This window comes from Idiotropiscis lumnitzeri, chromosome 12 (assembly GCF_059441095.1).
Source record: "Idiotropiscis lumnitzeri isolate Australia: NSW breed Sydney's pygmy pipehorse chromosome 12, RoL_Ilum_1.0, whole genome shotgun sequence".
Taxonomy (NCBI): domain Eukaryota; kingdom Metazoa; phylum Chordata; class Actinopteri; order Syngnathiformes; family Syngnathidae; genus Idiotropiscis; species Idiotropiscis lumnitzeri.
Window position 1 is genome coordinate 21,710,812 of NC_142402.1, and position 12,560 is coordinate 21,723,371.

The window sequence follows — 12,560 nt, forward strand, 5'->3', positions numbered from 1 at the left end:
TTTTATTTGCATAAATCGCAGCCACCCAAAATCTATAAACGAAGCAGAGCCTCAAAACATACGGCTTTCGAATGAACAATCTAAACAAGTATATTTCTGTGCAAACGGAAACAAATGTCGTCATCGAGAGTTCTGCTCAGGACCGCCCCAACATGGCGCCCACGCATCGTGGTGGAGCAGCGAGCTCGTCCAAAGCTGACAAAAGTAGCAAGATCATGGAGACTTTGAATTTGGAAATGAGCTCCAGCGACGACGAGGCGCCCGAGGAGGTCACTTTTGACGATTCCAAGGCCCAGGCACTGCGGGGCGTCAAGCAGGCTCTGGAAAGTGCCAGAAGGTAAGCTAACTGCTAACAGGCTAGCCAAGCAGGTTCAGCCGCGAACTCTTCTGACAACGGACGCCTGTTTTGCGATTGCACCATCCCCCCGCCCCGCCGATTTAATCAAAAAATGGAAAGAGATGCTGCTAAAGTTTGACGTTTAAGGTTAAAAAGCGATCAAGTGAAGGCCGACTTGCCAGTTTGCTTTTGAGATTTGGAGTGAGTGAGTGAGCGAGAGTCTTGAGGTCTTGTTGATGTTTGCTTCCAGGGAGAAGGACATGCTGAAGGAGAAGAGAAGGAAGAGGCAAGAACTGTTCCAGGAGCAGAAGGTTCCTCCCATTTCAAGTTGAATAAGTTGATCATTTTAACTGTAGACTTCTAAATCATTCTTCTATCACTCGACAGAAACGTAAACTTCTTTCTGCTAAACTTCTGGAGCAAATCGAACCATCACAGTAAGTGTTTTACATTCGCTCATCTTTTCTCACACATATCGGGATGGTAATTTTATTCTTCTTTCCAACAGGAAGCAGACCCAGCAAGAAGGCGAAGGGACACATCAAGATGAAAACGAGGACGACGAAAAAGACCATGACGACAAGAACGAGACGAAGAAACAAGAACACTCCCGAAAGTACGGAGAAAAAAAAAAGCGCCACGGTTTGGTACCTTCACAACTCAAAGTTCAAGTGAATCGAGCTCCGCCCAAACACACCGAAGGGTGCCAAAATACACATCACAACTTCTTACAAAAGAAAATGATTCCAAATGGAACCAAACTGGGTCTCACTTTGCCCCTTTTGGTACCCTTTCACTCCAAAAAGTTTGTACGGTTCACTTTGCTACCTTGCCCACCTTTTTCTTGGTACCCTTCCGTTGCACATTGCAGGAGGGTGTTAAGAAAGTGGTAGCGATGACTTTGACAACAAAAATCAAAAAAGGAATGTGCAAGGGAACCAAATGGCATTTACAACAATTAAATATATTTTTTTCTTTTCAGGCTGAAGGGTAACTACAAAGTGACGACAATGCAACCTCAACCGTTGGCGTCCTTTCAGCAGAAGGCAGCCGAGGATTTCCTCCACGCGCAGTTGTACGGCCCGGAACGTTACCGCAGCACCAGTAAGCGTGACGCCGACTTGACTTTAACTTTGGTGGAAGGTTCCAAATGGTTAATTTGGTACCCTTCACAAAATATGATTTAGAAAAATGACGAACTTTACTAAAAAGTGTTGTGGTCACTTTGGAGCACTTACAAATTTGTGTCGCTAGAAATGGATTTCCTTCCTACTTTGGGGGGCTTGGAAATGATTAATTGGATTCACATTATTTCCTTTTGGATTTGTTGACAGTTGGGTTTCAGTTAAACTTTCTGGAAGAGACTCCGCCTCCGAAGAAGGACCCGCCCACTCAAACGTAGCACGATGAAAACCATGCAAGTATATAACGCTATCGTTTGTCTTCCTGTCAGGCAACGAGCTGCTGTCCCTTCAAAATAAGACGTCGAAGACCAAAGGCGCGGCCTTTTGCTTCGTCAAGAGCCGATGGGGTGAGGCAAAACGAAAAGGCTAAAACGACCTTGTCGAGACTTGTTCTTACGTAACGCGTTGTCGTCCTTCAGCACCCGAGCAAAAGAGAAAAGCGGACAAGCTGAAGCGGCGCTGGATTCACAAGCAGGTTCCCTCCGGCTGATTGGACGCCGGCAAGACACGCCCTCGCGCCGTGACTGGACGCTAAACATTTGGGCCGAGTCCAGTCCGCTTTCCGTTTGAGTGAGGACCAATCAAGGATGAGCGCGAGGACAGTGTTGCCATAGTAACCGGTTTTGCCCACATGTCAAAGGGACGAATGGCGTGCAATTGTGTCTCATTTGTCACACGATTGTTTTTTTTGGATGCGATTAAAGTTGTTAAAGTTGACCTCTCATTATTCCAAAACACCCGATTCAAAAGATCAGGATGGTTTCAGGCTTCGTCAGAGCAGGCTCGGAGTTGCAGAGACGGAACGGTGCAAGTGACACGTTTGCGAGTGAAAAGGGTCAATACACTGCAGGCCATACTCACAAATCATGTGCAAATTGCTCCATCCTTCCATTATCGGATCCGCTGCAGCCTCTCCCAGCTAGCTCCGGGCAGCAGGCGGGGTCCACCCTGGACTGGTCGCCAGCCAATTGCAAAGACAAACAATCATTCACGCTCACACTCACACCAAGAGGCAATTTCGAGCGTCCCGTCAACCGAGCATGCGTGTCTTTGCAATGCGGGAGAAAACCGGAGAAAAGCCACGCGGGCGTGACGAGAACATGCAAGCACCGGAGCGGATTTAAATACTGTAATGGCGCTTTAACTTGAAACAGTACCGAGGACACCTCTCGCATCCGTCGAATCACAGGGCGCATTCCAATTGGTTTATTTTTTTCCAGAATGTTTGCCTCCCAAAAAAACCTGGAACGGCAGATGAGATGCGAACGTGCTCCCCGCTAGGTACACCGCGATGCTGCTTAAGCGACCCGACGTGTGCGTGTTTCTGGTGTCAAGAGGTCACATGTCCACCGGCTGGCGTCCTTTATTAGCATCACAAGTGGCCGTAAACTCAATGCAAGTAACAAGAATTAGAATAATCAGAATCTGTCAGATGAGCGGCGGCGTGTGCACCTCGTAAACCCGCACAGACTAAAATCCAGGATCCCCCCCCCCTTGACGCCAGCACAAAATAAATGTATACAAAAAACAAACAGGAAGGGGAGAGTGGTGGGTTCACTGTTTTTCTTTTTTTTTTTCTTAAGGAGGGGGCGAGGGTCAGATTCAAGATGGCTACGCTGGGCCGGCGTCACGCCAGCAGTCAGTCAAGTCATGTGGACAGCCACTGGAGGAGGGGCGGGGGCTGCTTCCCATTTACCACATAAAGGGAGGCGGTGTGTGTAGATGCGTATGTCTATGTTTGTGTGTGTGTGTGTGCGCACAGTAGTGTGCAAGTTTTGGACCACCGCTCACTTGGTTTCTATGATGTAGCATTTGCGCATCATTTCTCTTGAATATTGAAAATTGAAAAAAAAAAATTCAAATCAATTTAAATGAATGAATCGCTTGTAATTGCCTATTGTTGCCAGACGAGGGCGGCAAAGCCCCGAGTAACACTCCTCAACTCATTTGAACACGACATATAAATCCTAAAAATAGGACAGTGGCACCATCTTGGAGGGAAGGAGCTTGGTTGAGGAGTTTCATTTAGATGCTGATAATCGTTGCTTGCCACCATCTTGGATTCAGTCCGAAACAGCCATGTCCAGCTCCGATCCTCGAGGGTTTGCGGTCCGGCTTGTTTTCCATTTTGTCCGCGTTGCAACACATCAGATGCTGATCATTTGAGTCAGGTGAGACAAAAATGGGGCAGGACGGCGGCCCTCGAGGATCGAGTTTGGACAGGCAAAATAAAGCGCCATCATGTTGTGGAGAAACTATGTTGAAGGAAGTTGAAGAGCTTCAAGTAAAGAAAGGAAGCTCTTTTACAACATTTTGCTGTCCTGTTTAAGTAAGTTGAGGAGTTTCTTTCAGATCAAAATAGTGCTTTGGCGCCTTTTTGCAGCATCTTGGTGTCAAACTATGGCAAAGTGAGTTGAGGGGTTCCAGTTTGACAAGAAAAGTTCTTTTGTGCCCATCTTGTCATCAAGTTTGGGAGTTTCAGTCAGCGAAAACTAATTCTTTGGCACCATCTTGGTGAATTTTTCAAAACAGATTTCTCTTGTGGAATTGCCAATGTTTAAAAAAAAAAAAAAAGCAAACCTGAGGGTGGACTAAGACCTTTGTTCATTACTGTGTGCGTGTGTGTCTGTGTGTGCGTGCGTGTGCGTGTGCAGCTAGTGGAGGTAATTGTCCACGGAGGCGAAGGCGCAGGAGCCGCTGCCCGTTCGTGCCATGATGGCGAGGCACTGGGCGGCCTGGCCCACCGCTTGGGCGAGAGGGGGCTGCTTGGGCAGGTTGTGCGTCTCTGGGGAGGTGACAAGACACAAGCGGCAGATGGCAATCAAAACCAGGGCCTGCGCTGCGAGCCTGTTGCCACGGCGACGCCACCTACCGAGTATTGCACTGTTGAGTGTGGAGCACACGGGCTCCCTCTGGATGGCGTCTAGCTGGTAGCCCACCGGGCTGCTCCACGGGTCTGAGTAGGCCAACAGGCTGAAGGCGTCCTGCGGCGTGCGCGCGCACACACACACACACACACACACACTTGATGACTTCTTATGTTATTGTCATGCAAATCCACCACTGTCTGTACTTGAAAAGTGGTCGTCATGCGCTTGCGCATTCCTCCCACCTTGAGCATCTTCTTGTTAGCAGAGTTCTTGCCGCATTCCCTCCGGAGATGCTCGCTCATGCTCTGCAGCTCTCGGCCAAAGTGGATCATCCTCTCGATGGCCGCCTGGCTGCCGCCGCACAGCTGACGCTTAGCTTGGGCGGACTCCACCTCTGCGCAAAAGCGGACGTGTTAAAGCGCACACGCGCGCGCGGAGGCGAAACGACGGCCGTACCCATGTCGGCGTCGCAGTCGTCCGGCTCGTCCACATGTTTGGAGGAACCGTTCAGGAAGCCGTTCGAGGACGACTCCGTCACACCGTTGGTGAAGTGCTCCACCTCCATGTCCACGTCGCTGAGGCGCACACGCAAATCGACACGTCAGGAAAGTCACCAACGCAAAACATGACGCGCGTCCACGTACGCCACATCAGACATGCACGCACACGTGCACACGCAGACGCGTTACAGGAGCACATGCTAACGTCACGTGCACGCGCAACGAGTCAGTGCCCACCCGGTTCCGGACGCCTGGCTGCGGTTCCCGTTCAAGCTGACCTCTGACCCCGGGAGGCAGGATTTATGACTGTGAGGGGCGGAGCCATGGCTTTTATTGTACGTCACGCCGTTACAGCAATTGCTGTCCACACCTGCAAGCGAGCACAGGCAAGCGTCACTTCTTTCCACAAACACTCACAAGAAAAATGATTTGTCTTTCTCCAATTTTTGCAAACAGCATCTCCGCATGCAAGGATCCATTTTGGCAGTCGGAAATGTTCCAAGCCGGCGGGTGGCGGCGTACCTGTCAGGTAGGACTGCGAGCTGCCGGCTTTGTGGGCGGGGCTTCCAAAGGGCCGGGGTGAGCCGGGGTAACTGTCCTGAGATTTGGGGCTGCGGCCCCCCAGACATCGCACCTCGCTGTCCGTCCCGTTCACCATCTCGATGAACTGTCTCACCCTGAAGACGTGGTAAAATATTCGGAGGGCCGCGTTCAAGACATCCGAAGAATGAAACGCGAACGTTCAATGATCGCGTATCGTAGGCGTGTTAAGATGCAAAGTGAGCGAGCGCTGTACTTGAGCATGAAGAGCAGGTCCGGGTTCCTCTCAAGGAGGTTTGGGTAAAGCTGCTGGGTGGTCTCAATGGCCTCGCCCATCCTGCCGGACAGCACCAGCTTCTGGATCTCTACAAAAAAAAAAAAAAATCACATTGACTGGGACAAGTTCATTATTTGCATAATAAACAATACAAAATGTTCTCACATTATTTAACAACAATACCAAACTCAAATATGCAAGTGACATTTTCTCCCACTACGGGTGTCCACCCTCACGTTCTAGACAGCAGTCTGTAACTTTGAATGTGCGTGTCTTTAAAAGGCGGAGCCAGGCTGGGTGAGTCGCGGATGAGAGTGAGGGCGGGGGTGAACTCACTCTGTCGGTTCTTGATGGAGGCCAGCTCCTCATGCACAGCCTGGTCGGTGGTCTTGGCGAAGGCTTCGGCGGTGGCGCAGTAGCTGTGGTGCACCAGGTAGGACGCCACCATCCTGCGGGGGAAGACGAGACATCGTGACGCGGTGACCGGCGCATCACATGCTGAGACTCCATGACGGTGAAGCGTTTTCTGGTGTAGTACCACGTTGTGCCACAACATGCCAGGCAGTAGTGAGCTCAACGAGGCAAAATGTTGCGCAATTAAGACGCAGCACGTCCCCAACTCACTTCAGAAATCGTGCTTGTTCCTAAAGAGCAAAGCGATCACACGTCTGCCCGTGAAGATCATTGTATGCTCACTTTGTTTGCGTCGTTGCTTCGTGTGTGTAAAGTAGCAGTCGGTTGACGGTCCAAATATGGTGTTTGGAATGATGCGATCATTCGGTTTCGCAACTTTAACTCGGCGTGACAAACACTTTTCTGCCTCTTATTTGGACAATATTGCAAACAGAGATTCTTCTTATCTTTTCTTTTCTTAAAGTGGAAGTTGCCTATTTGTTGACTGCAAAAAAACCAAACTGGAGACGTTGACGCGATGTCGGCGCTGTTCGAGTTGAGCCGCATCACACGAGACCAAAACACAACACGACGACGCAGCGTCGGCAGCTCGACAACTTCCCGCTTTTAATCCGGCGCCGTGACGAGACGAGAGAACAGCAGGCCCAACAAACGCAGATTAAATCCAGGCAGGACAAGTAATCATAGCGGCACAGATAATCCCATCAGGGCACGGCAGGAGCACGCTCGCGCACGTGCTCGCGAGCACACCGTGGAGAACAGAAGCCCGTTCTCGAGACGCAAAGACCAGGAAATGCACTTGAGTGCGTCATGCACAAACGCTAGCTAGCGTTTGCTTTAGCCGGAGCTTGATGCGACATTGCGGATCGCCGTCACGGGTTCATGTTTACGAGCGCAACGCAAAGGTCAGCGAGCAGTCGAGACGCATATCTGGAGGCGCGAGTGTGCTTGAACGCTCTTACTTCTGGATCATGGACTGCCACTCGCCCTCCCGCTCGCCGATGGGGAAGCGGTCGATCTGCGCCTGGATCTTGGTCCTCCACTCGCGCATGTAGTCCTCGATGTCAAAGACAAACGGGTGCTGGCCAAAGTTGGCATCCACCACCTCGCCCGGAGTCTGCAGGCCCACCGTCGGGTACAAGTTGGGCTGTGGGAGCAAAAAAAAGAAAAGAAAAAAAAAGTCACACTCAAACTAGGAAAGCAACTTGAATTCCGTTTCATTTTTCTGGATGCGTTTCATCTCGGCATAATATGGGAAAAAAGACGAAAAAAATATTGAATGGGACATGACGTATATGTCGTGTATTACTCGCCGCAATGTTTAGATACGGTGACGTCGAAATGTCCCTCGTGGGGCTCTTGAAGCAGCGTCTCTAAAATTAGCCGTTGATATTTAATGCAGGCCATGTAGAGCTGTCACGCCGAGGAAACATTTTGTTGCAGTCCGAATAAAAATGATCCAAAGAATAACAATAGCGGTGTGTAATAGCGATCATGCGGAAAGTGGAAAACTCTCTTGACTTGTCACATTTTTTTATGCCATCAGCGTATTTGGAAATGGATTTAATGCAGTTTTCCCCCTCAAAGTTGAACACATGACAACATTGATGTATTTTGAAAAGATATGAATGTATATTTTTGCTAATGTTTTGAAATATTGTCTGTGTTCTGGAAATACTTTTCGCCGCCCCTTATTCAAAGATCAGCACGTGTGAACATTTACGGAGATTCGCGACGATGCGTTCGCAAGAGGCGGCAAACCGAGCTGAGGCGAGTACTCACGGGGAGGTCCGTGAAGGCGATGCCTGCCCAAGGAAAAGGAAAGCGTCAGCAACACCAAAAGATTTTTTTTTTTTTTGATTTGATGATTTTTTTTAATGCTGCTGACCGAGGCTGTGTCCGTTCTTTGTGTAGAAGCAGGTGTTGTTGATGAGGTTGACGCAGCAGCCGATCACGTCGCCCGTCGTGAACGTGGGCCCGTACGGCTGCCCGGTGCCGGACGAGCAGAAGGAGTGGCCGTCGTCACCGTGGTAACCGTACGAGTGCTTATCCCAACCTGGTGAAAGCACACGAGGACAATGTTTGAAAGGGGAGCACAAAAAAATCAAATAAAGAATTTGCGCCACTTGGAACCACGTTTGGTCACGCCCACGCTTCGGGGCAATTACACGATTACGACAGAAAATTATTGATAGGATCATCAATCGATAATTGACAACCCGAGTTTTTGTGTGTTTCTATGCCGGTTTTATCGAAACGGTGGCAAGAAAAAGTTTGGGGGCCGCTGCGTCCCCCAAAAAAAAATTCAGTTCATAAATGAAAAACAATGTTGCGCATTGTTGAAATGTCAACATTTCAAATCATTTTCCAAAATATGCGACGACGGCTCTTGGCTCCTAAAAGCTTCGTGTGGGTCCGTTTGTTGAGGAAAAAGTGCGTTGAGAAAATAGAATGGAAAGAAACGTCGTTTCCAACTTGACCGTCAGCCAAGGTTCCGGTGGCGCGGCCTCCGTTGCGTTGCCGTTACAGGCGCAGGGCGGAGCTTCAAAAAAGGAATTGCCGTTGCGTGATGTGGCAACGTTGCAAAGTACGGACCATCAAATGAATTTCACGATTTAAGCCGGTGAGACAGACGCCCGCCATTAACACTCAAATCAAGCATAGATTTTGTCTTTTACAACAAAATTGAACCAGATTGATAATTTCATGGACAAAATATTGCCATTGCGATTTCACTTTGTGGCGCCAAAAACGGATCGCCGGCGCTCATTCATCGTGAACGGCGGGTGCAAACTCATTTGTCGGGCCGCCTCTCCGAGTCACTCGCCGGCATCGGGAACGGCCGCGCAAAATCAAGTTCTTCGCCGCATGGCGGAAGAAATACCGAGATCTGTCGACCAATCAGAAGACAGAGACGCCGCGGCCCCACTCGGCCTGCATATTGGCAGCCGAGGAGCGTCACGTCACGCGTGCGGCGAGTCCTTTCACAGGTCGCATCAAAAAAAAAAAAAAAAAAAAGGGGTTTATTTTCAAATTAAAGCGCCACTTGTGCTTTTGTCGGTCATCTTGGCGTGCGCAACACTGGAATGATGAGTTCACACGGCACTGAGCAGAACCAGTTTGTGACGTCTGAATGTAGGTTAGGCGGGAAGAACGACACACCCGCGTGTCGCTTGCTCACGACTACGGAAGCGCACGTGCACGTCAAATGCAAGAGTCGGTCGGACGTGGCTCCCGTTGTAAGAAAGCTCGCGATGTTTATCGTTACGCTTGCGATGTTGCGTGTGTCGGCCGCCTGCGCTAAAGCTAAGCTAACGTCAGTCGATCACGTTTGCGTTCCGACGAGTCCAAGTTGAAGCGTTTGGGTGCGGTCACAGCCAAAAGGTTTGCCGGTGTCGTCTTACCAGGCAGCCGGTTCATGTTGACTCCCTGAGCAGAGAGGCCGATGCCCATGTACCTGACACACACACACACACACACACACACACACATTTCACATTGGAAACCATCAAACGGGTCCATTTCAACAATGCCGTCGACAAAACTAACTGGAACTTTTATTTATTTTAATCGGGAATTTTTTTAATCTGATTGCATAGCTAAGAAATGCAATTTACTTTTTTTTTTTCCCCATCTGCGGTCCCTTCCTTGCCCTGCTGAGGGTTACGATCCGGACATCGTCGTGTATTTTAGACGTGTAGTGGATGACAAAATGAATCAGTCATTATTGTTGATCATCGTTTCGCTAACTTTTTTCATTTAAAATGCTCTGGATTTCAGAAGAGTAAATATTCTCCGATTTCAGTCGTCCCCCAGGAAAGCAGACGGATCATTTTTGCGTTGAATCAAATCTCAAATATTTGCTCTTACTTTGGAAAACAATGATCAACATTTTTGTCTGTTTTTCAACATGTTCTGGACAAAACGGAATCGTAATTTATGATTTTGCACGGTCAATTTGAAAAGCCTCGCTCTTGAATAAAAGGATGGAAATGAAAACCATTTTAATCCAATTCATCAATCACTCACCAAAATAATCGAAAGAAAAATCCGTTCTTAAAATAATCATTAGTTGCAGCCCTCAATGTAAGGTATTCATTTTATGGTTAAAAACAATGAATAGTTGCAGCCCAACAAAACAAAGACTAGATTAAGATGAGGTTGCCTGAGGTGGTCCAAATAGAGATTTGGAGTAGATTTTCGGCTGTAAAACGACAGAATTTGAATTTTATTTTCAGAGGTACAACAAGCAAAAGGCCCACATGCTCCAGTTTATTCACATGATTACACATTCGGGCAGTCAACGTTCAGCTGTTAGTAACAAGCCAATTCAAAAATAGCTCAAAGCAACTTTGCAAACAAGTCGATGATTTGAATTGTACATTTCATTTGTAGTTTTTGTCGACTAACGTGTGGAGCCACGTGTGTTCGGTCTTACCCGTCTCGGCCTTTGCTGATGATCTTGACCTCAAAGTAGTAGACGCCGCACGCCGCCGGGATGGGATGCGTGGCCCGCACAGACGCCGCGTCCTTTGGGGTCTTGCCGTGCCCTTGGGGAAACGCGGCAAAGCCATAAGAACAACGCCAAAGCTTCATCACGCCTAATGTTCAAAGCCTGAGCTGTGATTGGTTGTTAGCGAAGCCCCTGAAACGTGATGTCAAAATGCGTTTTTAAAGGTGTTCATGCATATGTTTCATATGCAACACTTAACAATAACAACCCCAACAAAGGCTCATCCCAGGTGAGCTATATTTAGAACATGCCCGCGGGCCACTTGGGGGTGCGGGGGGGGGGGCTACCTGACGCCCGTGAGCACCACGTAGGTGACCCCTGGCATAAATAGGTGAATTTCCACCACGTGATTTTCCGTCCGCCATGTTGGCAGTCGAGATCGGGAAGGTTCTCTATTGAAAACTCAACACGACAAAACAATGCTTGGTGGCGCGTCATCACGGAAAAAACGTGACATCACAAGAAAGCTATCATTTGATTATAGATGGATAAATCTGAGTACACAGTGAACCGTCTTTATTTGCCATTTGAAAATTGACATATTCACTGACTTTTTTTTAATAGAGGCCCTCATTTCTATATTTTATGATCTGATCTCCTTCTCAAACATGTTTTTTTTTTTTGCACAGAATTATCTTAAAGATTCTAAGCGTTAATTCTTCACAAATTTTTCTGAAAGACAGTCCGAGAAGCAGGGGTCCGACGTTGATGGCGAATTTAAAAGGTTAAGAGAAAAAATATAGATATGTGGATTTATAACAAGAGATATTTAAAACTGATGTACAGTTTCAATGGATTGGTCTAACCAAGATCGAACATCAATTTAGATTTCGAATTAGATGCATGTATAATATTTGTGCTAAATGGCCACAAGTGACATGATCATGTTTGTTGGAGCTTCCTTTCTTCAGGAAGCTTCTAGAAAGCGTTGCCGTGTTTTTTGGAGGATATTCGCTCTGCATTTCCTGCCAAGGTTAGCGCCTGGTGCTAAACAGTTAGCACAACAAGAAAAAAATAGAATGCAGAGACAACACTTTGGGACGTTCAAACTCAAGTTTGACCATTTGTTGGATTATTTCTCCCTACAACTTCGAAAGTGCTGACTGGAATGTTTGTGACTTTTGTTTTTCTTGCGCTTTAGCAGCGAACCAGCCCGTTGGTGACAGAAAAAAAAAGATGTCCTCTCGAGCTAAGCTAGCCTAGCCACTTTGTTTTTAGCCTCGTCGCCTCGACGGGCATCTGGCTTTCATCATCCCGAGCGGGTGTTCCCGGGAGCCAGCCCGTCGACAAGCGCGTCGTGTCGGTTACCTTTATAGTGCACGCGGAGGTTGTTCTGCGACAGCCCGATGTAGCTGAACTTGTCCTTGGGGCTCCAGGAGCGAGGCAGCGGCGTCTCGCTCTCGTTGACGGCGGGGTAGAGACGTCGCAGGCGCTGGCCGAGCTCCTTCTCCTGCTCGTTGAGCGTCGAGTCTCCGTGGACGACCACCGACATGAGGAAGCCGCAGCCCGCTCCCGACGGCTGCCCCGACATGCTCGCTAAGCTCGAGTGGCTTGTCGGCGGCGACAAGCCCAAGTCGCCGCTGTCCGTCAGTGTCAAGTCGAAGCTGCTCGGCTGCTCGGTAGCCGAGCGGCTAGCGCCTTTAGCTCGGCCGCCTCCGCCAGAAAGGCAAAGGGACCGTTGCGAAGCAAACGCTCAGGTGAACATGGGCCGCTCGCAAGGCAAACAAGATGGGAACACGGCCCAGCCCGGCCTGGCCTGCTGACACGCTGGTGCTCGCGAGGTGACAAGCAGCTGAAAAAGCAAAAAAAAAAAAAGTATAGGAAGGCTGTGTCGTGCGAGGCGAGCAGAAAAGTCTCAAATAAAGAACTGGCTCTGCGCAGATCTTTTGTTTGTTGTCCGGAGCCCGATCCGCGCTTGTGATTGG

The 12,560-nt window shown here is 48.8% G+C and overlaps 2 protein-coding genes across 2 annotated transcripts; one reads left to right on the top strand and one right to left on the bottom strand.

Moving 5' to 3' along the window:
* The first annotated feature begins 113 nt into the window (after positions 1-113).
* Positions 114-2,238, top strand: nol7 (nucleolar protein 7). The gene is made up of 7 exons (XM_088310956.1): positions 114-337; positions 588-648; positions 725-774; positions 846-953; positions 1,320-1,441; positions 1,791-1,868; positions 1,941-2,238. Exons 1-7 carry the CDS (start codon positions 153-155, stop codon positions 2,009-2,011), a joined length of 675 nt encoding a protein of 224 aa, XP_088167082.1. The 5' UTR covers positions 114-152; the 3' UTR covers positions 2,012-2,238.
* Positions 2,239-2,866: 628 nt separating this feature from the next.
* Positions 2,867-12,554, bottom strand: ranbp9 (RAN binding protein 9). The gene is made up of 14 exons (XM_088310955.1): positions 11,944-12,554; positions 10,561-10,672; positions 9,527-9,579; positions 8,011-8,178; positions 7,905-7,927; positions 7,085-7,269; positions 6,045-6,157; positions 5,688-5,796; positions 5,414-5,568; positions 5,129-5,261; positions 4,848-4,966; positions 4,634-4,785; positions 4,394-4,505; positions 2,867-4,306 (listed from the first exon to the last, which is right to left on the bottom strand). Exons 1-14 carry the CDS (start codon positions 12,164-12,166, stop codon positions 4,176-4,178), a joined length of 1,788 nt encoding a protein of 595 aa, XP_088167081.1. The 5' UTR covers positions 12,167-12,554; the 3' UTR covers positions 2,867-4,175.
* Between the last annotated feature and the right edge of the window lie 6 nt (positions 12,555-12,560).

Coding starts and splice junctions, on each gene's coding strand:
- nol7 (XM_088310956.1), top strand. CDS start 153: ATGGCGCCCACGCATCGTGGTGGAGCAGCGAGCTCGTCCAAAGCTGAC. Junction 954..1,319: donor AAACAAGAACACTCCCGAAA/GTACGGAGAAAA, acceptor TTTTCTTTTCAG/GCTGAAGGGTAACTACAAAG. Junction 1,869..1,940: donor CTTCGTCAAGAGCCGATGGG/GTGAGGCAAAAC, acceptor GTCGTCCTTCAG/CACCCGAGCAAAAGAGAAAA.
- ranbp9 (XM_088310955.1), bottom strand. CDS start 12,166: ATGTCGGGGCAGCCGTCGGGAGCGGGCTGCGGCTTCCTCATGTCGGTG. Junction 6,158..7,084: donor TGGCAGTCCATGATCCAGAA/GTAAGAGCGTTC, acceptor CTTCCCCCGCAG/GATGGTGGCGTCCTACCTGG. Junction 5,569..5,687: donor GACCTGCTCTTCATGCTCAA/GTACAGCGCTCG, acceptor CCACGTCTTCAG/GGTGAGACAGTTCATCGAGA.